The 27,000-nt window shown below is 46.4% G+C and overlaps 1 protein-coding gene across 4 annotated transcripts in view; it reads right to left on the minus strand.

Moving 5' to 3' along the window:
• kazna (kazrin, periplakin interacting protein a) overlaps positions 1-27,000 on the minus strand; it is a 151,412-nt gene that overhangs the window by 73,552 nt on the left and 50,860 nt on the right. For 3 of the 4 annotated variants that reach the window (XM_062460167.1, XM_062460168.1, XM_062460171.1), the window contains one exon: positions 26,073-26,256. In XM_062460167.1, coding sequence (XP_062316151.1) covers positions 26,073-26,256 — 184 coding nt within the window. Of the gene's footprint in view, positions 1-26,072; positions 26,665-27,000 lie in introns of those variants that run through there. The other variant, XM_062460169.1, reaches the window with a different exon arrangement.

Genomic DNA, 27,000 nt, shown 5'->3' on the forward strand with positions numbered 1-27,000 from the left:
AGCCATCTTAGCATATTTCAAAGAAAACTGACAGGAGGGAGGGGTTCGAAAAAGAGGCGGAGTACACGACCGCCACATGTCTGATTAATGGCGTCGTTAAAGCTGGTCTGTGGAGGTGGCAGCTGGGGTATCAATACTCTCATCAGTGTACAGGGCCATGGCAGAGGAGGTGCAGGGCTAATGCGATTTGAACACGCCCCCTTTCGAAGGAGGGCTTGATTTTGTGCCAAGGGAAGCGGGTGGTCTAAACTAGCATGTGATTATACTAACAAATGAGTGCCTCATTAACTAGCCCCCCGAGTGGCACCATTACCTACAATACACACACGCGCCCGTAGACTTTATACTACACAAAAACACACACACCCCTGCACGCACACACAGCCTCTTGAGAGTAGCTTTGTATACAGAAAAGGGCACCGAACAAAGGATGTCCTCGCCACCATACAAGCTCCATTCAATTGGCTAATTACCAGGTCATATTAGCGCATTAGCTTCTTTGTATAATGCTAAAGTTAGCTCTGAATGATACCACCAACACTAGAACAAAGAAAAAAGCCTTCGCAAACAGAACTGCAAGCTGCTTGTGCAACACCAGGCTAATGACGGCGATTAGCATGAAAGCTAAGGCTCAGCTGGAGCATTAGCAAAGAGCCTCGGAGGTCCCCAAGGAGTCAAGCCGTGGTAGCGGCACCGGCAGTTAGCCAGTCGCAGCCCCCAGCCCCACGGCGGGACACAGGGGTGGGGGACTGGGAGTGAGGAAAGGGAAAGGGCCGAGAGAGAAGCACAGGCACTTTGCTGTCTGCCCATCCAGCCGATATCTAAATAATGCATGGAGTTTGTGTGAGGACTGTCACTCACGGACTGCAGTTATTACTGGTAAGTGAAAGTGCAAGTCAGCAGATGTGACAGAGCGGGCAGTGATGTGTGCACACAGTCCTGCGTACGAACTACTGTACCTCGTGAACACAACGCTGCAAGTTCGAATCCCGCTATGCCCAAGGAAGCAAAGTTACATCCCGCAATGCTGCGCAGTAAAGCCTATTGTATTGCTACATGTTAATGTTTTTTGTGGTTCGAGTCGCACACCTCCTGCAGATTCTATGCGCTTTTTAAGTCGCTTTGGATAAAAGCATCTGCTGAAAATGTAACTGCACAGCAACAGAGAAAAAAAACATGTTGGCTACTACAGTATCCTACAGCCCTCTGTAAGTGCTTGTTTATGCTGTGTTCGGCAGATCTGTAGCGATTTAAAAACTTAAACACATTTCAGTATTCCACTGACCCACGTACGCCTGCCCTCTTTCCTCTCAGGAGGACCACTGGCACAAGGCTTTTACACCGCATTCAGTCTATTCTTCTCCCAAAATAGCAAATGTGGGGAAATATAATCTTTAAGGATCCCGCTAAAATGGCCTGACAAAGCTATTTTCCAGGCGGCCAACTAAAAGAAGCACAGACATTGGTACAATTTCAAATGACTCATTTTTGTGTCACAGAAAATGTATTTCAACTTTGTTGCTGGGTCAACAGAGCTGTTATTGTTTGAGTCCTGAAGAGCAGAAATAGTTGGGGTGAGCATTGGCCTCTGGACAGTCAACTCTAAACGACTGCAGAGGTAATGTAGAATGGAAATCGGGTCTCGGGAGTCGTCTCGTTGTTTAAAATGACGTATTTAGCTGGATTAAATTCCCATTTGCGTCAAAACTTGTTCCAGTTTCCGTGCTGTTGTTGAACTTTGAAGAAGCTGAATTTGGACTTGGAATATGATGGGCTGAGGAAAGCCTCCTTGACAAATCCCTCCCTTCCACACCCTTGAAACTCAAGCAAAAGAACCTATAGTCCACAAACAAAAGTTCAGGGAGGATCCCAAACTACCCATTCAAAAAAACGGATTCCAACCTGCTCTTCAGCAATTAACAAGCAAGAGTGTCGGTACAATCACAACATTCTGCAAACACACACACACACACACACACACACACACACACACACACACACACACACACACACACACACACACACACACACACACACACACACACTACACAGTCCCTCATGGCAGAGCAGGACCCCCACCATCATCCCTTCTCTCCAGAGTTCTGATTAATTAACAATTTTGAAGGTCTAATTATGTGGGCCTCTGAATTGATTTTATTTAACCTTGATTTAACAAGCAGGATCCCTCGAGACTCTGGCAGGCAGCTGGCAGAGTAGCAGAGAACGACAAAAGCCAAGGGAAGCAGGGAAAAGTGATAACACAGGGCCCGCTTTCAGATGGCTACCCAATCTGGGAGGTGAGGAGGTGCCAATGAGACAGCGAATAGCGAAGAAACAGGACATGATGTCATCTGGTGTCACCGTACTATATGCGTGCACTTTAAACATTTACATTTACTCATTTAGCAGACGCTCTTATCCAGAGCGACTTACAGTAAGTACAGGGACATTCTCCCCGAGGCAAGTAGGGTGAAGTGCCTTGCCCAAGGACACGTCATTTTGCACGCCCGGGAATCGAACTGGCAACCTTCAGATTACTAGCCCGCTTCCCTAACCGCTCAGCCACCTGACTCCTAAACATGTGATCCTTAGCAATATATACACGTGACAGGCTAAATCTCCATACAGTACAGCTGATAAGCTCCAATCAGAATACAATGTCTTGTGTTCTCATATTGAGTGTACACACAAGTCTGTTAACATTGGCAGTCAAGGCTAGTGTCAACTAGTCTCAATACAATACAATAGTTGGCATGCCATGAGAGGAGCTTTCAGGTGTATTTTCACAGCCTCTGGCTATGCAGTCCAGACTGGGCGTGGGAGGCAGGATGTAAATGAGAGCTTTAGTTGATTGGTGAAGGCCTTGAGTCAGATTGGCATGATTTCTCAAGGAAAAGGACATCAGAGTTACTGACAGATGGCACAAAGGTGCTTATAGTAATCCTACTTTATACACTGTCTACTTCATTTACTCCCACACAATCGCACACACAAGCATACATGCAAACACACTGCCACACACCCTAGCCTATTTTTAATAATGTTCATGGTCAGCTTTTGGACCAGATAACAAGGGGTTTCACAAAGACCCTTATTATCACTAAGGGTGCCTCCTGGACCATGCTCTGAGACAAACTATCTGTAAGTGCTGCATAACTTTCCCTAACAACAGCTACTTAAGACGACAAGGACCAGCTCTAATCAAAATCTCCTCAGAGACCTAAGGAATACAATAGGCTATTTCTAGACTATAACCCAATATTCAGAAAATACACACTGTAGTCATTATAGCCTACTGAACGTGTTTATGCTGTCGGAGGTTTAAGTTAAAGGTTCAGTTTAAGTTATTCAATGGATGAAATACATACTGACCCTGTGTGTCCTTTCAGGTAGCCTAACGGTGATTCAGTAGGGGCAGCAGGTGTCCCATAGATGAGATGACCTACCCCGGGCACGGGAATGTTTCAACAACCTTCGCTTTGAACCAGAAAAACACTGCCTTGCCTGCCTATGGGATAGGGTTGCTAGGCAACTACCAAAGGTCCTGCAACTAAAAACCTGTTTGTAACTAGCTAGTTAGTGGCCGTGTTAGCATTAGCAACTTACAGACAGAAAAGCTTGTTTACTTAATACCAGTAAAGCTTCAAAAGAATGGGGGGAAACCAGGTGGTAGAAAACAGCCTTTTTTGTGTCGTAAGTACAATAAGAAATAATCAAAAGAAAGTTCAGCATTTCTTTCAGTTGTTTTCCATCGCAGTTCAATATTTGACCAACGTTTCCGAGAGCAATGTTCAGCTCGAATAATTTAGTCCCACAAATGTCAGCATGACGGAATGAGACAGGAGAAACATGGTTCATTTTTCGCTTGGTAATTCTATAAGTTTTACTCAGTGTTGAAAAGGTTTAAATGAAAAAGCCTTCTAAATTAGAGCCTTGTGCTTTGTAACAAAGCGAGGCCATAAGCTGATACCCCTGAGAAAATTCTACCAAAGTGGATTTTAAACGCTACAATTCAATTTTGTTCAAGTACAAGCGGTAATTGTTCTGAGTCTCACTATTAATTCAGACATTTCAACTTTTTGGCACGCTAAAGGGCATCAGGCTTAGTTGCGGGCCACAGTTAACAGAATTCATTTAAAGAGCGCACATCATCAAATATTAAAACATGGACATCCTGTATATTAACAGTTTTTCTTGATAACTTCCCAACCGATTTTAACCTACTGACCTTGTTTAGTTGCTACCAGACAAGCGCATACACACAAAATGTGTTAATCAAAACAATGGCCACATTGATTCCCTATTAGAGTTACAATTGACTGCAGGCGTAATCTGGGGATCATGTTATCTCTTAGTAACACCGTGATCCACAGTTTATAACTGACCGTATCAAGATCAGGCCATCTGTCCATCTAATGTTAGCACAGCGACACAGCGGTAGCATAATATCACTACTACCGTGCCCATACTGAAAACGAAAACCACCCCATCTACTGTGCACAAGTAGCAGAAGAAGAAAAAAATAAACCACATCTTTGCTTCTGTAAACAGGGTATTTCGAGACGTTTAGCACTTTAAAACATTTCTCTTTCAGACTGCCAGTTGACTACAAAGTCCAGCCTGCTTTCCAAACTCTTATCAGTCTTTTCAGTTGAAGTTTCTCTTAAACAATGGATGATAAGTGCTGTACCCTGTAGATCTTAGGCTATCCCCGCTACTGTAACTGTTTGTTGGCTGTTACCGTCAGCTTTGCGGTTTCCCGTCACCCCGGGCTGTGGTGTGATACATATCCAACGTGGCAACCGGTTCCCGCCGCTGTGCTGGGACGAAAACTCCATCATCCCCCTGTTCCTTCTGTCTCTCTGTCTCTCACGCACCTCCGCTCCCTACCTCCTGCTGATGCTGTTTGCTCAGCTGTGCCTCTCACCGCATTCATCCCAGATGAACGACGCAGATTACCCTGTTAATCTGTGTGTGTGTACAGTATGTGTGTGTGTCCGCCATCCTCATTGGTCCCAATACTCCCTTTCCTTTTCAAGACACACCCTTTATCTGGCTAGAACACACACACACGCACAGCCAGGGAACTGCTCTCAAGCTGTATGTCAGACAGTGTTCAGGGAGGTCAAAGTCATGGTAACTAACTGGGTCATGGGAGGGCCTGCATAGACAATAGGTGTCTCTGATAAACAGTTCATATCATGAGTAGCACACGTCTCCCTCTGACCATACAGAGACTCTAGGACCCAGTTGGGTCCCAGACACAGCCGTCAGCTGATGTTGGGAGGTGTGTAGGGGAGGTGTGTGTGCAGGTGTGTGTGTGCGCAGGAGGTTGCAGGTGGATAATAGTAGCAGACACCTATCTTCAGATCTGTAGCTGGGCTGACAGCTGGCTGACGGGTGATGCTGAGCTGTAGGCCGATGTTGGAAAGGTCTACAGGGAGTCAGGTGGCTTAGCGGTTAGGGAATTGGACTAGTAATCCGAAGGTTGCTGGTTCGATTCCAGGCCGTGCAAAATGACGTTGTGTCCTTGGGCAAGGCACTTCACCCTACTTGCCTCGGGGGGAATGTCCCTGTACTTACTGTAAGTCGCTCTGGATAAGAGCGTCTGCTAAATGAGTAAATGTAAATGACTCAATGTACCGCAAATGTCTGAATCACGGTCTAGATGACCCAACAGACCTGGTCCACTTCCCGTGACCTCTGACTTGCTGTCTCACGAGTTGTGTGTGTACGTGTACATGTGCTAGTCTGTATGTGTATATGTGCGTGGGTGTATATATCCCCATAAGCCATTCAACCGCATACAAACATAACACTCCCTCGAACCGGATGCGTAACAACCAGCGTTCTGTAACAGTCTGAACGTAATCACACAGCAACTGAACAGGTTCACTCAGGAACATGACACTATTCATCCTTCCTCCGCCTTGTCCTCCCACTCCAGACAGCCTGAGAGCCTCCCCTTAGGCCAGGTCAATATGCCCAGCCTCCAGGCAGCATCCTCAGACACAGAGCAAAGTGAAACAAATAGCTGCTCTCTTTGGAGGCACTTTAGAGGCACTACTAAGATTTATACCGGGGAGGGCAGGGCCAGAACACCAGGCAGTTTTGAGCCTAAGTGCTTGCTTTGTTTTTCTTGGCGCTGGATGTTTTAGGAGCGATCCATCACTGCTGGCAGAGCAGGGTATGATAGGAGTGGTTCTCCTGCAGACTGGCCTGTCTGGCAGGGTGGTGGAGGTGAGTGAGAGGCCCGGTGGTGCAGAGGATGTTGGTGCATCAGTGTGCTGGCTGACTGAGAAACTGTTTCATAAAGGTTTTATACGTTTCAGCTACAAGGATTCAGGGTGAGAGGAGAAGTAAAAAAAAATAATAATAAACTGACAAATACAGGAGCAAATCGAATGTCCTTTAAAGTGTAAGATTTCCTCTCCTTGTACTCTCCAACTGTAGTAATGTACTTTTACTGTCCTCGCAGTGCAAAGCAGACCTAATAGAAACCAAACAGAAACAATAGGTTTTAGAGAGAGTTGTTCATTAAAAGTTGCAGCGGTGTGGCCAGGTTGTGTGATTGGGCAAGGAACACTTAATCTCTTTCTACGGAGGCCCAGACACTTTTTAATGATCATGGATTAAGAAGCAATGGCCTCTTCCAAGTTTTAATTGAGACTGATAGAGGGAACCGACACATCGCTGCCCCCCGTTCATCACGGTAACTTTCCACAATTCAATTAGTTCAGTTAGTTTCCAGCTGATTCTATCTGCCTGGCAATTATAGGATAAGATAAGTTTGAAAAGAAAAGACAAAGTTTTAACGGCCTTGCTGGAGAAATTGTCACTTATTGTGGGGTTGCTTCATGGCTAATCACTACACATATAATTTAAACTAATTTGTCATGCCTTTTGATTACATGTGCTGTACGTAGGTTCATTTGACACAATTCCTATACGGCAACAGTAACATTACAGACTGATGTGGGGAGGAAAGAGGGTGGTTTTGCATGGGACAAAATCTGTATAGCTATCTGCACAATGCCCTTTCCTGCTCACACCATCTCGAACACAGATTGTCTCTTTCTTTCCTCTCCTCCTCCCCCCATCTCTCTTTTCCAATTTCCCCTCTCCTCCCTTTGCTGCACTGTAGATTGCAGTAAACCTCAGAAATCTGTCTCATCTCACAGTGCAAATACCATCTGTGCTGGGTTAGAACTCAGACCCAATCAACAGCTCGACGCTTCAGATTAGAAAGGACGACCAAGGACACTGGAAGATAGGAAAACACTTTCTGTAACTACATTAGCATCACATCACAGGATAGTGACAGATGTAAAAATGACTTCTATGAGCGACTTCTACAGAGACAGGGAAATTTATTTGTTTATACCCATATTTTAGATTTGAACTTGGCCAATGTGTCACATAATGCCTGAACCCCAAAACCAGCATTGTCTTTCAAAGTACCTGTATCTTGCGCCCATGATTGGCCAGTAGATACGATATTTACATCATCATTCCAAATGAATATGAGCTAACTAATGTATTTTGTGTATCAAAACTAGTGTATTGAACTAGTATCAATAGAATAACCACCATGCAACCACACTAACTGAAGGAAGGAAGTGAATTAAGACGGACATGGAAGCTTTATTCACCTAGTCTGGCATTAAAACATTAATAATTTAAATGAGCAGTAAAGAGAGGAGGCCTGCAGAAGCGACTGGGAAACAACGCACTGAAAACAAGCAGCTCCAGGAGGACAAACAGGGCATTTGTTATTTGTTAGGGCATATATTAGATTACAAAGGAACCAAAACGCACAACAACAAAAAACGTCCAAACATTTGAACAAAACTCAGTCGAGCACAAATGCTAAAAGTTAGCATCTGAATTTGACTAACGGTTCTTACAGAGATCACTCTATAATGACAACCTAGTGCTGCTACCCTAAGTTATTTGCAGGTCAGGAATCGATTTCTCTATGGCGACGATAGGAGGAATGAACAAAGAGAGAAGGAGAGAGTTAAAAGTGATGGTGGTCTTGTAGATGTCTTGCTTGGACACACACACACTAACACACAACAACAAAAAAGATTAAAAGGCAGGCATCCTTCCTGGACATTCTCGGAAGGCTGCAGCTCTGCTCTTAGCACTGGTTGCTGGTGCTGAAATAGACCGTAGACACGCCGACCTTGACTCTGTTTACCCTGGTCTGGGCCTTCAAAGACACCGGGAGGTGGAACAGCCAACAGAATTACCCTGTCTCCATAGAGACGGTGTACTTTTGGCCAGGAACTTTGGAGGCTCATTACCAGATGAGGAAAGAGTTCTACCTCACTGCCTCACTCTGTTTGCTTCTCATCTGCACTCAGGACAAACGCCAAGGAGGAAGGAAGGGTGGGAGGGAGAGAATGAGGGAGGGAGGTAATGGAGTACAGGGATAGGAAAGGGGTAAGAGTAGACATGGGGAGAGGACAGAAGTAAACGGAGATAGGAGGGAGTCAGGTGGCTGAGCGGTTAGGGAAGCGGGCTAGTAATCTGAAGGTTGCCAGTTCGATTCCCGGCCATGCCAAATGACGTTGTGTCCTTGGGCAAGGCACTTCACCCTACTTGCCTCGGGGGAGAATGTCCCTGTACTTACTGTAAGTCGCTCTGGATAAGAGCGTCTGCTAAATGACTAAATGTAATGTAAATGTAAATAGGAGAATTAAAAAGAAAAGAAAGTAAGGGAAAGAAGTAAGAGAGTGACAGGTGAAGCGAAAGGAAGGAGAACCCGGCTAAAGGGAGAGCGTGAGGGAGTGTGAGAGGGAAAGGTTAGCAGACAGGGAGATGAGAGAGAGAGAGAGGGAGAGAAGGAAAAGACTGGTGCGGATGTTTTTAAATGTCACCCATCCTCAGTGTTTTACAAGGGCAACCACTGGACTAATGGTTCGTTTTGAGAGGCCTTAGGATTCAGGAAGGGCAGGTAGAGTTGGTGAGTAAAGTACCGTACCAGAGCTTAAGTTGTAGTACTGAAGAGGAATTCTCAATAACAAAAAATGACCTGCAAACTGGCAACCAAGTAAGGAACGAAGTTTCCCCACTAAAGAAGGGTCAGCATGAAGTGTAAAGGACCTATGCTAGTCTAGAGCTACCTTTTATCATTGCTTGCCATTCATCCTCACTGCTGTTACAGACACAGACTTGTCCAGCTCAAAGCCCCCGTAGCCAACAAAACTTTGAAGTGGACATCAAGTGACTGTTGAGCTGAGGCCCGCACCGTGAGAAGTCGTGGCAGGGTGGGAGAGAAGAGAAGAAAGGAGGAGATAAAAGGAGAGGTAGAGTGAAGCGAAGGGCATAGAGGAGTACAGATGGGAGTTCACTACTGATGCAAACCAGCCACAGGCCCTGAGTCTGGGTAATGGAGCAGAAAATAGAGGAATCACTTCAAGGGTCTTTCTATCTCTCTCCTAATCACAGTCAGAATTGCACAACTAAGAGGAGGTGGTGAAAGAGAAAATAAGAAAGAGAGTGGAGGGCAGATTGGGGCTTTCACATTCACATTGGGCTTCACTTTGTTGAAGATGAAAAACAAAAAAAATACATTACGTACAAGTACAGCGAAACAAAGCGTTTTGTGAAAGATATGCTTCGTGGCAAAGAATCTACACACAAACACAAACCAACACATATCATCACCAACACAGCCAACCTATCGTAATTATATTGTATTATAATATATTGTATCATGTGCACCTCTCTATCTCCAGTTCAGACAGACAGCTCCATTTAGTGTGTTTTTCCTCATGAGGCCTATCCTAGCCCCCCTCCTTGCCCAGCGGTAGTTTGGACTTAATGCTTTGGTCTGATCTATTTCTGGTCCTCCGCTGCCTCTCCTCTCATCAGTCCTTCTCATCTCAGCACGCCTCGGTGACCTCCTCGGAATCCTAATGAGAGGGGAAAAACTCTCAACTATTCTCTCCGCTGGGAGCGTTGGTTTTATACATCAGCTCAGCCGTATTCCGACGGCTATCGCACATCTTAATAATATCCTTTATCGCCACGCTCGTTCTCACTGGTGGAATGTTGATTAGCGGCTCGCTAGCATTAGCCGCGTAGCTTTAACGTGACGTTAGCATCGGTGAAAAGAGAAACAATTAAGCTCCGTGTTGATTGAGAGCTCTCGAAACACTGCCGCTACAGAGTCTTGTTACAGGCTGTTAACATCTATAGCTAAAGCTCTCAAGCGGTACTGTACCAAGGCGTGTGGGCGGAAGCTTTGATGCTGTTATCGTTTCTCTGTGATAATTGCAGTGCAGGATTGGAGGCTAAAGCGTGAAACACTGTCATTAATCCCAAACCATGTTCTGATCTGGCGCTGCAATTCAGAGAACATGGTTCAGTAGGCTATTTAGGGGGCAGTGGCAGGCCTGTGGCCCTGAAATGGCACTTCAGCAAAAAAAAATCGGGATTTGTTTCTGCAAAACACTTGGGATGATGGTATGACGTTTTGACCAATGATGCCCAAAGAGCAACATAAATAAACAAAACTCACTTAGGCCAATGTCTTTCCCAGGCTCAATGTGTTTAGCTTCAACACATTTCTCCCTTGTGTGCACGATATTCAAGGTTACCTGTCCGAATGCCTTAATCTGCCGAAGGGCTTTTTTTCAGCAATAATGTACATAGCACAGCTAAAAAGTGGCCAAAGGCATGGGCTAGACGTGTCAGAAAGCACACTTACAGTCATTGAAAGAGCAGATGAAGCTTGACATTGAAGGTGTGACTTTGGCTCTGACAGCTTGAGCTAGTTTTCCCCACGCTCCCTCTCTCTCTATTGTGTGAGTGGAATATGGTAGCTATGCGATGCCTGGGTCTAAATCTAGGAGTCTCAGTGGAGAAGTACTAGAGACCATGGTGACCTGAACGGTGGCTACAGACCCAGTACTAATGACTGAACCCACATTCATTCCATATACCACAGATGGTTAGATGGTGGACAGTGACTCATGTAGTGTCCAATCACATCACCAAATGGAGATGGAAACAAAATAATTCTGCTACTGACAGGAGAACAAGGTTATTGCTTTCTTCAGATGTGGTGTTACCAGCTTTTTCATTTTAATTTGCTCCCCAGTCTTTTCCGTTACTTCTCTGTCATTTAGAATGAGTTCCCCCATCAGGCACCCCAAAGACGCAGACGATACTACCACACATGCGAACGAAGGCTCCACTCAAACGCTAAGTTTCAACCCCAGTCTAACACAGAGGCCGGTAAATGTACAGTATCACTGTAATCTCAGGAGACATGTAGCGGCAGCGTAGCGCGCCGCAGCTGCAAGCTGAGCTCACACTAACCCAGAGAGATCAGGGTGTTGGGCTTAATAGAAACAAACATGGGCGAGCGAGACAGACGTTTATCTGGCTGGCTTGTCAGTCTTCACAAAGATTGATTGTTTGAAGACAGACAGACAGACAGAGAGAGAGAGAGACAGAGACAGCGAGAGAGCGAGAGAGCGAGAGAGCGAGAGAGAGCGAGAGAGAGAATAAGTTAGTTTATTTTATTCTCACCCTACCTCTCCCACAACCAGGTCTGTGTACCTAGTAGCTACTCTGAAGAAATCTGCTTAGGGAAATGTATTGAACCTCAAGCTATGGATTTGGTTATTACAGGCTTTAATGGTGGAGGGCAATCTTGTCATTGAACACTGGTGTGGCGTGAGGTTTGCGTGAGACCTCAGAGTATGGGCTGTAGAACGCTTTGATCTTTTAGGCTGATCCGGATGACTTTGATCTCATCTTGTAAGAAGAGCTTATTGCTTCAGATAAAGATGAGCAAACTCTGTTGGGTGAACAATACAGCTACCAATACTGTGTAGACTATATCGGTATACGTGCTTGCCTGCATGCAAACGAACACTGCAATGTTACACTAATGGCCTATTTGTGATAGCAAACGTGTTAGTTTTGGCACTAGACACGGAGTAACAATCTAATGGTTATTTACTATAACTGTTAAATAGACCTAATATCCACTCACCCAAATGAGCTTCACGACATGTGCCTCCATCCACTTTAATGGGCCGATGGATCCTGACAGAGAGAGGACACGCCATTGTGCTTTATGGCCTGCACCGGGAATCAATTCCACCCACAGCCAGCCACGTCAATTAACAATGTTGGGAGGATTCCTTTTCCTCACTGCTGTGAGACAGAGTGCACCATCTCACAAAGCAAATAACCCACGAGCCATTCACCCCACAGTGTGTGTGTCTGTGTTTGTGTGTGTGGAGAGCTGGTGTTTGCCTTGAGGGTACTGTATGAAGAGCCTTGAGTGTTTGGAGAGGTGTGTGAGCGAGTGTGTGTGTGTGTGGAGGAGGGATGTTGGCATCTGGTTGATTCCTCCTGCTTCCAGGTCCAGTTCAACCTGATAAAGCGACATTAATAGAATAATGGAGACTCCACCGGCCACACAAATGCACTGTGATGCTCCCCACAACACCAGAAGGGTTTATCTCTGGCTCATCTGCACTCTCCACCTCCTCTCCCTCCTTTCCCTCCTCTCTCCCTCCTCTCTCTCTCCCTCCTCTCCCTCCTCTCTCTCTCCCTCCTCTCTCTTCTCCCTTCTTCCTCTCTCCTCTCTCTTCTCCCTCCTCTCTCTCCTCTCTCCCTCCTATCTCCCTCCTCTCTCTCTCCTCTCCCTCCTCTCTTATCTCCCGCCTCTCTCCTATCTCCCTCCTCTCTCTCTTCTCCCTCCTCTCTCCCTCCTCTCTCTCTTCTCCCTCCTCTCTCCCTCCTCTCTCTCTCCTCTCTTCTTCCTCTCCCCTCAGCTCCTGCAGGGAACTATGATGATAGAAGACGCTTCATTTCAACGGGTCCCCTCGTTTCTGCTTCATGGTCACAGCTTGGTGGTATGATAGATTGGTTATCGAGAATGTGGTCATTTCTGGGCTTTTTGAAGGGATAGCTTGAATGTTCGATTTATTGCTCCCTTTTTCCCAATCTTGCTGTCTTATAGTGTCAGCCCATTCTAAATTTTATGCGTTAAAACAATACACTTCTGAATGCAAGTTCGGCATCTACGATGCAGTTTTTTGCATCCAACCTTGTATGGAATTCACCCTAAACTTAATCCTGAACCCTAAGCTTACGAATTGTTTGCTATGTTAACGCCTATATCAATTGCTGTAGCACAAACAGAGGAACGCAGACGATTGCTGATACACAGCTTGTGTCTGGTCCATGAGGATGTGGAGAGTGTTAGGGAGCCAGGAGGTTGTTTGGTGTCCAGCCTGAGGGGATGTGGAGAGTGTTAGGGAGCCAGGAGGTTGTTTGGTGTCCAGCCTGAGGGGATGTGGTTCCCAGGATCCCTTCAAAGCACGTTTGTTCCAACCAGAGTCTTTTTAGAGGTGATACGACTGCTACACATAACCTCAACTAGGGGCCTGTCAAGATGCACTACTCTTATCTGAGGAGAGACACAGCCAGGGAAAAGAGACTGACACGGAGAGAAAACGGCGAGGGAAAAGAGACTGACACGGAGAGAAAACGGCGAGGGATTCTCTTCGTCTCCTCTCTTTTCCTCACCTCTCTTCCTTTGAACTCCAGATGAACCCCTCGCTTTGACAGAATGTGGTCTCCACACTGAGAAGTGACTGCTTTCAGACTGACAGCAGATCTGGTACAGCCTCATGTTCCATATCTTGGGCAGACATGAAGGGCTATAACTCAAATAGGACTGGGTGTATGCTTTATATAGTCTTTGCCATAGGGGTAATCTCCAAATTGTGTTCTGCTCCTATGTGCAGTGCCGTATACATTACATAAAATGATTATTTGAGCTGCAAGAGATATTATTAGGGGTTATGCAGGACTTGAACCATTAGTGAACCGAGAGAAACAAAAGTAGAACAAATTCAGTGAAATCAGAAAGGATTTACTCTATGTCTATCATAACTTTATATTTTTCCCTCCCAGAAATCGTCAAGAGGACTGAATTCCGACATGGCTTTTTTCAAACCGAGGGTCAGAGAGAATGGAACAGCCCTGGGGTTTTAGAGGTCGCAACACATTGAGTTTCGGAGAAACGCTGTTTCTGAGGACTGCTAATGGACCCTCCCTTCCTATTGATGACACAGCTGTCCCATTTCCTGGTGGTGTGATCCAATGGGATTTAAAACTGACACTGACACATTCAGCACTTCCTGGTGACTTTGGTGACCAAATAGATGACCTCCCCTGTTGATAGGTCAACCGGCTTTTGGGTCAAGGGTCAGGTGAACTCAAAGGTCAGAGAGATGTACTGACAAATCATACTGGACTCCTCTTAGTTCGCCGAGCCTGGTAGCTGAAATAAGGTTACTCAAAGATGTGGCATGTTACATGTAGTCATTAAGCAGACGCTCTTATCAAAAGCGACTTACAGTAAGTCTAGGGACATTCCCCACAAGGAAAGTAGGGTGAAGTGCCTTGCCCAAGGACACAATGTCATTTGGCAACCTTCAGATTACAAGCCCAATTCCCTAACCGCTCAGCCATCTGACTCCCTGACTCCCATGTTGACTCTGACCACTGAGATATTGTAGAACTGTGCACTTCTGATCTTTCATCTCTTGCTGTAATTTCTGTATGAACTCTTTGTACTCAGTTGAGGATTGAAAGTGTCTGCTAAATGAATAAAATGTCAACTGTCAATGTTTATAGGTTTGTAACTGGTAATTCTACCACATAATCAGTGATGGTTCCGTAGATTTATAGAAATCGTTTAGCAATCATATAGTGTAATTATATGGAAAATAGCCTATGAAATGGCATATGACATAATGTATAGAAACTGTATTCGTGTAGGGTCAGATGGAGTGTTTTATTGCGCTGTTAGACAGTGACTCAACACGAACGTTTGTCACAGCAGTGTTGTGTGTCGTTGATCAATAACACGAAAGCTGAGGAGAAAAGGAATCTGTGAGAAGGATAAAGACAAACACAGACTTCTGCCTGCGAACAAGTTATGTTCACACCATGTGATAGGGTATTCTTTTCCAAACTTTAATCAGTTCTGTTTGTAGCAGAATTTACTGAGAATACAGAGGAAAGATTATTCTGAAAGAATAATCACCTCACTAAGATACTGTTCAGTGAGGATTTCACCAGTGTGTTAACCTGTCTGTTTTACTTTTCTTTCATTTGAGAAATGTTTGTGTCGACATTGTGGGCGACGGTGTTGATTGGATGAATGATGCGACCCATTCTAACGGTTAAGTTTACCACGGTTTAACGGTTGATGTCCTTTTAAAGATCTCATGTCTACGGCAACCAACTTCATTGCCCACAATATTTCAAATAGCTGCTCTTGAATTTTTTTATCTGATTGAATTTAAAAACGTCAAATTTTGCTAGGTAATAGAATTAAACAAAGTTAAGTACAGCTATAAACGGACTAAATACTCCATCAGCTAGAAGTCGATTACCTTTTAAAAACTAAGGACAGGAAATAACTCTACTCCTGGTACCCCCCCTACAAGGTTTGAGCTTCCCAATGCATGAAATTTAAAGCACGTCATCCAGTAATTAAAGAGTGTTAGTGCTTAAACAAGAAACGGTAATTTGAAGGATGGCAGTTTAGTGTCCTAGTTTCCTTAGCAGCTGTTGTGTTGCGCACTTCTGAAAGCTTGAGAGATGAGAGGCAGACTGACAAACAAATGTTGCTAATTTGAATGGAGGGAGATGTCGCACTATCACAAGTTCTTTTAACCTGCATCGTGTTTTTGAGGGAGAGGAATCTGACAGGTTCAGAAAAAGGTTGAAGAACTCCGTGTTGTGTTTTTTATTTTTTACACCAAGATAGTTAAACGAGTTACAGTATTGAAATGTTAAACTTCTGCCCCTCCCTCTATTCTCTCCCTTGGGCTCTCTCCCTTTCTCATCACCTTCCTCTTCTCTCCTCTCTGTGTCCCCTTCACTCCCTCTTCTTCCGGCCCTCCCCCTCCCTCCACTCTCTGCCTGTTCCTCCTCCCCTCCTACCTACCTACCCCCCCCCTCCTTCCTCCCTCCCTTCTACCTACCCCCCCCTCCTTCCTCCCTCCCTCCTACCCCCCCCTCCTTCCTCCCTCCCTTCTACCTACCCCCCCTCCTTCCTCCCTCCCTCCTACCCCCCCTCCTTCCTCCCTCCTTCCTACCTACCCCCTCCTTCCTTCCTCCCTCCCTCCTACCCCCCCCTCCTTCCTACCTACCCCCCTCCTTCCTCCCTCCCTCCTACCTACCCCCTTCCTCCCTCCCTCCCTCCTCATATATCAGCCTCACACAGTCTCCGTCCGTCCAAGCTGCTGGAGGCTTCATCCAATTTGTCTGACGCACCACAGGGTTGACACACACCTGGCAAACGAGGCCTCCCTCCCTTCTCCGCCCAGCGCCCATCCTGCCCGTCACACGCCTCGGAGCGGACGCGTCTGTGCCAGCAGGCACCGAGGTACCTGATGGCAGTACCCACCTGCTACCATGCCACCCAGCCCTGCCCAATCTGCCCCTCTGCCCAAGTCCGCGCCAGCTGGCCTGACAGACTGCCTGCTGATGGACAGACTACAGTGGTCCATACACTGACTCACAGTGCTATCCGCCAGACCAGCCTTTCTGGCTGAACCTAAAACTACTAGATTAGTTTTTAGGGGTTTGCTTGTCTTGGAAAGATGGATTTGTGTGTGTGTGTTTGTGTGAAAGAGAAGCCAGAGAAATAGTGTGAGCACCAAAGGTGTGTAGATAAATTGTGTACACGGTTATGTGAAGTGTTTTATTATGTTGTCTAACCACTGACTATTGATTTATACCAGAGCAAACAGGAAGATTGGAACTGAGAGTTTTTCAGGAAGAACATTACATTTTTATTTTCGGGGGCTAAAATGTTAAACACAGACCACCCTTGCTAGCCTTGCTAGTGCCACAAATGTTATTCTCCTGGACTAGACTAAACACTGTTCAAGGGGTGATTTAAGGGCAGCCCCACACAGACCACGAGGACAGGGGCTTGAGCAGGAACACAGACGAATACAATCAGTATTCCAGATCCTCGCATAGACTACATCCAAAGCACGTCCTTGTATGGAAAGTCCATCCTTGCACATGTTGTTTTGAAGTAAGGCTTTTAATTAGTTGCATGGAAACATTTCCGTTTTCTCAAGAGGGGTAAACCTTTAAACACACTTTAACAGGCCATGTCGGCAGCAAGTGAACTGGTTGAGGCCATGCCCTGCAAAATGTTCCGTCCACCCCCTACCCCCCCCCCCCCCCCCACACACACACACACACACACACACACACCACTGCACATTGCAGAGTCCCCGTGGTGCTTCAGTCGGATTTGTGCGAGCCCGGTGACACATGAGCAGAAAAACCGCCTGCTTGTCAGCTACTAAAGAGGAACCCAGGGTACAGGGAGAGGCCCGAGCGAGCACCAAGTTCAGACCCACACTTGCATTCCACATGCTTCAAGACCCGGAGCCCGACACTCAGGGCCTAACTTCTCACTGAAGTCATTCCGGTCGTCTCCTCGTTCCCAAAAATACCCACATCTTCTAGGATTACACCCCACGTACCCCCCTGATGGGGGTCCTGGCTGAGCAGGTTGTCTGAGACACTCGAGAGCACCACAGGGGTCAAGCTAAAGGAGCCGTTTTAGACACGGATATAGTTGAACAAGACTGGTCAGCTACATGTGTATGAAACTGGTTAATTGTGAACTTTGAACTTGTTCATGCCACAGAATTTCTCTTTGAATGACTGATGTGAATTCAGAATTATTATTATTTTTCGTGTTGGTGTCAGGTGGCTGAGCGGTTAGAGAATCGGGCTAGTAACCAGAAGGTCGCTGGTTCGATTCCCGGCCATGCCACATGACGTTGTGTCCTTGGGCAAGGCACTTCACCCTACTTGCCTCGGGGGGAATGTCCCTGTACTTACTGTAAGTCGCTCTGGATAAGAGCGTCTGCTAAATGACTAAATGTAAATGTGTTATTTATTTTTGCAGTTTTCAGCTTTTTGGGGAAAGAGATCGTTTAAGGCAGGGAGGAGAGAGACGGGAAGACATGCAGCAAATTGCCCAGGGTGGAATTGAACCCAGGCAGCTGCGAATAGGCCTCAGCCCACGTGATACTCACTCTACGGGGAGCGCTTAAGGCAGAACTGTTAAATAAAACAACTCCACTCAAGGACACATTATTTTTACAGATAGGTCACCTTCCCCATCTAAATACCTACCGACAGCCCAAGTGACCATCTGAATTATTTCAAAGTGTCCGCAATCCCTGACTGCCTCACACACCAATTACATATGTATATAATGCACAGCATCATACAGTACAGCAGGCCTCAGAGAGGCAGCACAGAACAGAAAACTGACAGGAATTAGATCCTTTCAGCTGGGGCGCCGCAAACGAGAACAGAAAAAGAAAGGAAAAAATAAAAACTAGAAAGTCATTTCATCAACCCAATCCGATCTGCTCACTACACCTCATCCAGAATAATTGCTGTGGTGACAAAACGCCCAGCCCCCCCTCCTCTCCCCCACTCCATCACATCATTCCCCAGGATCCTGGGGAGGACGGGGGAGGCGGGGGAGCGACACACTCTCCCCACGTCCATCACCTCAGCCCATTACAGCACGATGAATCTTCTGGGTATTGCTTCTGATGAGGCCTCCCGCTGATTAAACCAAGAAGCGTCGGCACCCTCGCAGTCCCTTTAAGGAGTAGCGTCACAAAAATGTGAGCGTTAGAAAGTGGACGCCACAGCGCACAAACATATTTGTGATTCGAACATTCCGAATATTTTCCAATAGACAAAAACTATGCGACAAACGCTTGAGTATGGCTTCCGAAAATTGCTAAGAGTATAATGCTAGTTAACTTAGCCCGGAAGCTAATTAAGCTAGCTAGCTAGCAGTACGGTTTAGGAAAAATAACGTTGAAGAATTTAGAATCCACTCAGGAGGCTAAAAGGTCCTCCTGTTTCTGTGCTGCGTGATAACTTCTAGAAGGGGTGGGAATCTTTTGGTTCCTCACGATTCGATTTGAATCGATTGTTGGGGGTCACGATTCGATTAGAAATCGATTCACGATAAAAAAATAAAAAAACATTTTTTGAAATTTGTGAATCGCTAGAAGACTGAATCGTGATTCGAATGTGAATCGATTTTTCTCCACCACCCCTAACTGCTGGTGTACAGGTGAGGGTAAGAACCACTGTAGACACCAATAGTCTGAACCCAGGGCTGTGTCTGCATACACAGGATAAAAAGCTATAATCTAGTGTTGAAAGTGGGCAATGTGTGAAGTAACCGTTGAGCCATTGAGATAATCAATTAATGGGTTTATTGTATTAATACGTGTGTGATACTCCAGTTAATTAGGCCTCTTTTCAAGTGAATGAGTGTTTTAATCACCACTCTCAGTTTGTCCACAGATATACTATCCATTAAGGTCTGAATACTATGGGATATAAGCAGATCAGTTTGGCTCAGAGCTGCCATTAGGTTATAGTCATTTTAATAGTCAAATAGTTTTAGTATTTCGATTTTAACCCTGTCTGCGCGTCAACCTTCACGTGATCACGTCAACAGCGATGACACTATCAGACTAGACAAGCTTTTTAGTGTTTCTTCTGAGAACTAAATTCTAATCTTACCACAGACTAAAACAGTGCTAACTCACTCCAGCGAATAACTGTGAAATCCCACACTAGCATCCTCTTTCAAATGACTTTGTCCACAGGAAAATTTACTTTCCGCTTAGCCAGATAGTTCTCCCACTGCTGCCCCCTCACAGATGCGTTGTTCTACAGCGTTATTCTGAACTTTGCTGGTTCCAGATGACAAGTCCTCGCTAGGCAGTAGCAGTTAATGGCAGAGGAATATGTGCAATGTCACTGATTACCAAACACAGGCACACAGACCATCTGCCAGTGTGTAGGAGAGAGATGTTAGCATCAGCTGTTCCAATAGACAGCTGAAGGACAGAGGGCAACACCAATCTACATACTGGCGACCGCTAAAGCTCATTAACACACACTGTAACCCACCCCAAACACACACAAGCCTGACCTAACTGACCCCGACACTGTAGGCTCCAGAAATACCATCTTTGTCCAGTCTGGGACTATTCTAGATCTGTGTGTGTGTGTGTGCGTGTGTGTGGACAGACTGTCTAACAAACACAATATGGTTGTGTCGGGTCTCCAAGTGATTGGAAAAAGAGGCCACTTTCAACCCAACTCAGTAATTACCATAGCAGGAGATATGACACACACACACACCTATGAACACATGCCTGGGCACAGTTCATCCAGTACTGGCAACAACAATTAACTGTGAGAGCAGGAGCGGGATTGCACAAATATGTAAATCAGTGACATTTAATATTTAATTTCACTGTCACAGACTAGTGCGGAATAAAATAATAAAAAACCCAGACAGTTCTGACGCAATTAATTAAAAATGTCATCCACATGGACCTTGTTTGATTCCATTAATTCCACAACTCTGGATCCAGTAGGGATCCATTTCCTCTCAAGACCGAAATGTCTGCCTCCGGCATCTGCTGTTGGTTCAACAGTCCCGCTCAACAGTCCCGTTGAGGATTGTTTCGATGGAGATCCATCTGTTTCACGACCCTGTGAGATAATAGCCATAACCCCCCCCCCCCCCCCCCCCGTTAAATGTGAAATTCTGAGGAGGACGATATCCTTCCCATGTCCACGAGTCGTTACGTTATGATCCACGGCATGACCAAATAACAACACCTAGCTAACAACATTGCGTCATCAGAAACGTGTCATCAACGTTTAAAACTACTCAGACACGTTAAAGCTCAACATTAACACAAAGCTTCCTAGAGAGAGTAGAGTCTGAGAGTCTAATGTGCCTTTGCACCATTAAACACACAAACAGACACACACACACCAACACACTCTCATCAAAAAGTAGCGCTGACATTTAAAAACAGTCCTGACAAAATGCATTTCAAAGACTTAATTTGCATTCATTATTCTAATTGAAGAGGAGAGAGCACTATGGGAAAGATAACTGACATTTTGAAAGAAGTTTGGTTAAAAATGTCTTTCCAAAGGACGATGTGTGTGTCTGTTTATATGTGTGTGTTAACAAAAGGACTGTGTGCCGTGTGCACAGATTGAAGATAGCACAATTAGCATTAACACAAAGTTAGCATAAGTAGCATATTGGCTCGATGCATAAGTGGCAGTTTGAATCTTCTTTACTTTGATCCCTTCTATGGTCTCCTTGTGGGTTGTGTGAGAGGAGGAGAGGCAAACCCTCTGCATATCAACCAGGTGAGTGGCTCAGTGAAAGCATCCAGTTCTGTGTGAAGACACATCTTTTGTGACGGTTGTGTGGAGTCTCCCCGGGACGCCGGGCCTCTGAATGGGAGAATGCCGCGCTCACGCAGTCAAACATCATGTTCAGTAGACCCTCTCATCTCCACATCACAATGAAACGGCGGGTTGGATTGTCTGTTGGTGTGTGCACGTTTGTGTCATGCGTGTCTGCATGTGCACAATACGTGTGTGTGTTCCGTGAGGGTGCTTGCCTCAGGTGACAGCGACGCGGGAGTATTTGGTAAAACAGGTTATTTGTTGTGGCATCAGTTTGACTGCAAACAGGAAACCATCAGTTTCCTGCTCTCATGTAAACTCTTAAACTACCTCGACCTTCAAACATTGTTGAACTCTAGCTCTAACTAACACTGAGCCAACAGGTGTTATACTGTAAGATGTGGTATGTTTATAACCATGTTGAATTTCCCAAGGACACCAATTCCGTGAGTGGAATATTGGCTTTGTAGTATGGTGACATTAGCATGCAGAGTCGATGCTGTCATTAGCTGTGTATGGACACCTCCATTCTAGTCCTCCCTGCTAAATCATCGTGGCTCTGGGAGTAACCTTTCATGACAGATAAATACATCTTAACACAGTTTATATTCATCTCCTTTAAGATATACTCTCCCGTGCTGTGCTCACGATAAAGAATTACCAGCGTCAACAAGTGAAAGTGTTTAATGAGCTCACATTCACATTAGGAAATGGATCCTAGGATGTTTATTAAAGGATTTGAGTGCTAATGTGGTCGGTTATCCACAGGAGGCCTAGTTTATCATGCTAATGTCGTAATCATCACACTCCAGCCGACCTCCGTGTCAAACACTACATGACCCAGAATGCAATGATGCTGACATGAATTCTATAGATTTAATTCATTTTTAGATCCCATTGGAGATAGATTATTCTATTATCAGCTGCTTGTGCAGGAATATACAACTTGTACAAAAGCAATGCAATTATAATGAATGTTTCTCACACACACACACACACACACACACAAACTGGTCGTCAAATTCAGGTAGAACAAAGTAAAGACCTGCTGAAGTTCTGGTCCAGTTTAGCATTCCAGTTAAGCTATCCTCTGTGTGAGCAGGCCCAACACAGCCCCAACACAGGCCCAACACAGGCCCAACACAGGCCCAACACAGGCCCAACACAGGTCCAACACAGGTCCAACACAGGTCCAACACAGGCCCAACACAGGTCCAACACAGGTCCAACACAGGTCCAACACAGGCCCAACACAGGCCCAACACAGGCCCAACACAGGTCCAACACAGGACCAACACAGGTCCAACACAGGACCAACACAGCCCCAACACAGGTCCAACACAGGACCAACACAGCCCCAACACAGGTCCAACACAGGACCAACACAGCCCCAACACAGGTCCAACACAGGACCAACACAGCCCCAACACAGGTCCAACACAGGACCAACACAGCCCCAACACAGGTCCAACACAGGTCCAACACAGGACCAACACAGCTCCAACACAGGTCCAACACAAGACCAACACAGCCCCAACACAGGTCCAACACAGGACCAACACAGCCCCAACACAGGTCCAACACAGGTCCAACACAGGACCAACACAGGACCAACACAGCCCCAACACAGGTCCAACACAGGACCAACACAGCCCCAACACAGGTCCAACACAGGACCAACACAGCTCCAGCAGGCCCAAATGAGTCCAGGGAACTCCTGTGTGAGACTCGGCAGCCACACAGGAACCAGCATCTGCAAGATGCATGAGCGCAGCAGGGCTCTGTAGGGACTGTGTGTGTGTGTGAGAGTTTGCAGTGTGAGTGTGTGCCTCGGAGAGTTGTGCATGCTTGCTTGCGCACACCTCCTGTATATCTACATTTCTTAAAAAAAACATTTGCATCAACACCATACTAATTAATCTTTTTTTTCCCATATAGCACGGCTGCTGTGTGGAGGTGTGTGGTGAGAGTGTGTGTGAGTGTGTGTGGCGAGAGTGTGTGAGGCTGCTGTCCTGGCTCCTCACAGCTCCCCCAGGGCTCCTCTCTGCAGGCTGCGCAGTGAACCGACGACCCTTACGACACACTCTCCTCCCCGACGCAACTACTGGTGATGAATTACAGCCCCTGGCTAGTCCCTTTCTCACACACACCGGGCTTGTAAAGCATGGGGGGGGGGGGGGATAGTAAAAGAGACAGAGTAAGACCGGGAAAGAGAGAGAGAGACAGCGAGCGAGAGTAAAACAAGGAAAAAGAGAGAGACAGCGAGAGAGAGAGCGAGAGAGAGAGCGAGAGAGAGAGCAAGCGAGAGAGCGAGAGAGAGCGAGAGAGAGAGAGACAGTCAGAGAGAGAGAGAGACAGCCAGAGAGAGAGAGACTAAGAGGGGATGACACTGAGAGATACCGTACACATGGGAGAGACCAGTAAAAACGCCACATGGTCTTTCTAATAGGATGCCCGACACCCAACATTTAATTCAGTACGCTGACTTTTGCAACATCACAAATACCATACATGTTGGTACAGCTAACCAGCCGTCTGTCTAGACATGGTGGTCGTTAGCACAACACTGGTAAACCATCAGAACCAAGGCAACCGTGTAATACCATGAGCTGCGGTACTACTGTCTGACTAATGGGGTTTGGTTTCTCCAGTGGTGTAGTTTCAGTCAGATTAACTGAAAACATTCATAAGTACATGGAGAGATCCACTTGAATTGATTCTAAGAAGCTTTACAAGATATTAATCTCCATTACTTAAATTTGTTACTCTTGTGACTTTTGCTCCAGTAATTTCAATTGGGTTTGCTGACAGTGTTTGTGTGTGTGTGTGAGTGAGTGAGTGAGTGTGTGTGAGAGTGTGTGTGTGTGTGTGAGTTATCATGAATGTGGCCGAGTAGGTTGAGCAACAAACTGCAAAGGGAGAATGACCTCAGCATTCACTCCCTGCAGAATGCTTGTCGTCACTCTCATTGGCGAACACATACACAAACACTCATACACACACAGACAGAAATAACTGCCTAACAAAGTACAGGGGCAGTCCATTGACAACAACGCTGACACACGACCAAAGCATTCCCACCAGCCGCAGCGCAGCCCGTGTCCATGGCTGCATGCCAAACATCTGTGACGGCCACACAAACAGTAGGAACACTAAACAAACTCAACTCGATTCAGTTAAACAATCGTCTTAATGTACCTCACGGATGGATGTCTAAGGACGCTCAGCCAGCAGCTCGGTGTGTGGCGAGAGTCACTGGACTATCAAACTCTCTGAGGACATTTGAGGACAGCTCATTCTTCCCCCGTTGCAAGAACTACAGTGGGAAGTAGGCAGCCCTGCTCTTTGCTGCTTCAGAGTTCCTATTCATAGCGGGAGAAACGGGACGGCCAGAGAGTGTTCTGTCATTCCACCGAGGTGTTCCGGCTAAGCTGCGTCTGAGTGGGCCTGAACGCAGCCAATCACATGATGGAACATTGTCATCACCGTTCAGCACAAACTGCCCGCAAAGGAACGTGTGTGTGTCTTTGTGTGTGTGTGTGTGTGTGTGTATGCGTGTGTGTATGCGTGTGTGTCTTTGTGTGTGTCTTTGTGTGTGTGTGTGTGTATGCGTGTGTGTGTCTTCCATGCATTTGAGAGACTTAGTGATGCAACACACTCTTTTTGACCCTTCCTTATGTCAGATGGACTTTATACAAACCCAGAGTATGGCAAACACACCACACACTCACACACACACACACACACACTCACTCACTCACTCACACAGACACCACATACACACAGACCCAAATTCTGCAGCCTGGGCAGTCATTCAAACAGCACCCGGTAACAGTAACCCACGGCAACCCCAGTAACACCCTAGTCCCCCTCCCCCACAGCCACCCACCCATGCCCCCTCCCTCCCCTCTACAGAGTTAGATCCATTGCCCCGTTAAGGGAGAAGATTGAGTCAGCCTTGAGCGTCAGGAGAGTGTGGCCAAAATGTCCATTTGAAAAAGAAGGGGGTGTGGGGTGGGCACTTTGCCCCCTCCTCTCTCTCCCCGAACCCACCCCCCCCACCTCACTCCACCCCCCCCACCTCACTCCACCCCATCCCAACAAAGAGCCTCCCCTGTGTGGGTGCAGAGGTCAATTATTTAACAGAGAGGGATGTGCTGGGGAGACAGGAGTGGACACTCTGCACCTGTCATCCAACACTCATCCATCTGTAGGGTCCCTCCCCCCTTTTCTCCCTCCCCCTTTCTCTCCCTCCCCAGACAAAAGCTGACACACACACACACGCACCAACACACGCATGCACACAGTAACACTCATACAGTACACATACACATGTAGACACACACACTTTTTGCATTTACAAATATGCCCACACACTAACTTCAGCATCGGTATACTGGCTGCGTGAGAGCACTGCATGCACTCTCTCTCTCCCTCCCTCATCCTCTCTCTCTCTCCCTCATCCTCTCTCTCTCTCATCCTCTCTCTCTCTCTCTCTCTCATCCTCTCTCTCTCCCTCATCCACTCTCTCTCTATCATCGTCTCTCTCTCTCTCTCTCTCTCATTGTCTCTCTGACACCCCCTCGTTCTTTACCTGCCCTCTCTCTCTCCTTCTCTCTCTCTTATTCTCTCTTATTCTCTCTCTCTCTCTCTCTCTCTCTCTCTATCTCTCTCCCCCTCTCTCTCTCTCTCACACACACTCGTTCTGAGAGTTGTCCTACCGTGGTGGTTGTGCTGGTGGTTCTCCAGCGAGCCGGGGCTCTCGGCCCCCAGCTCGGCCAGTCTGCGGCTGGTGGCGCTCAGCTCCGAGCGCAGGTTGGTCACCTCCTGGCTGGCCGCCTGCACGGCCCCGTCGATGCTCTGGGCCAACTGCTTGTTGTCGTCCATCATTCTCAGGATTTTTGCCTGCGGAGGGGAGAATCCACACTGGGTGTCATGGTGTCAAGTGGACCATTTCCAAGAAGAAACCGAAACTGTCGCTCCCCCTCCTTCTTTGTCCGAATTTCCTCGTCTTTCTTTCTCTTTTTGAAAAAAGGGGAAGGGGGGGGGGGGGGCAAAGCCAAGATAAATCCTCAAAGCTGGGTGTCCTTTTTTTTAGTTGTCTTCCTCAGAGAAGAATCCGTCTTGGAGTGAAACGTGCTGCTGTGTGACTTCTCTGTGGTGCTTACTGGCTGCGTGTGTGAGTGTGTGTGTGGGGTGAGAATGTGCCTGTGTGTGTGTGAGAGGGAGAGTACTGTCACAGAACGAGAGAGAGAGAGAGTGAAAGAGAGAGAGAGCATGCGCTCCCTCCTATGAAATGTGCTCTCAGCAGCTGACTGTTGAAAGGACACAGAGCATTGAGAAACGACAAGCACCTTTTTAAATGGACTGTACCATCTGCTTGGGAAGCAGAGGGGGGACGTACACACGGGGGAGCTGAAAGTGTTCTGGTCCATCCTGAACACAAGTCTGTGTTTCTCAAAACTTTTCAGGACTTTTTTTTTTTTCCTCTAGGTTTTTGGGTTTATGGCTTTGACAGTGAGGAAAAACAGACAGCAGACTTCCTGAAGTTCAAATTCTTTGGTAATCTATTTCTCTACAGTAAAACTCTTCTTTTTCTCACTCTCTTTCCCTCACTATCTCTCTCTCTCTTACACAATATCTTTCTTT

The sequence above is a fragment of the Osmerus eperlanus genome, chromosome 4, assembly GCF_963692335.1.
Source record: "Osmerus eperlanus chromosome 4, fOsmEpe2.1, whole genome shotgun sequence".
In the NCBI taxonomy this organism is placed as follows: domain Eukaryota; kingdom Metazoa; phylum Chordata; class Actinopteri; order Osmeriformes; family Osmeridae; genus Osmerus; species Osmerus eperlanus.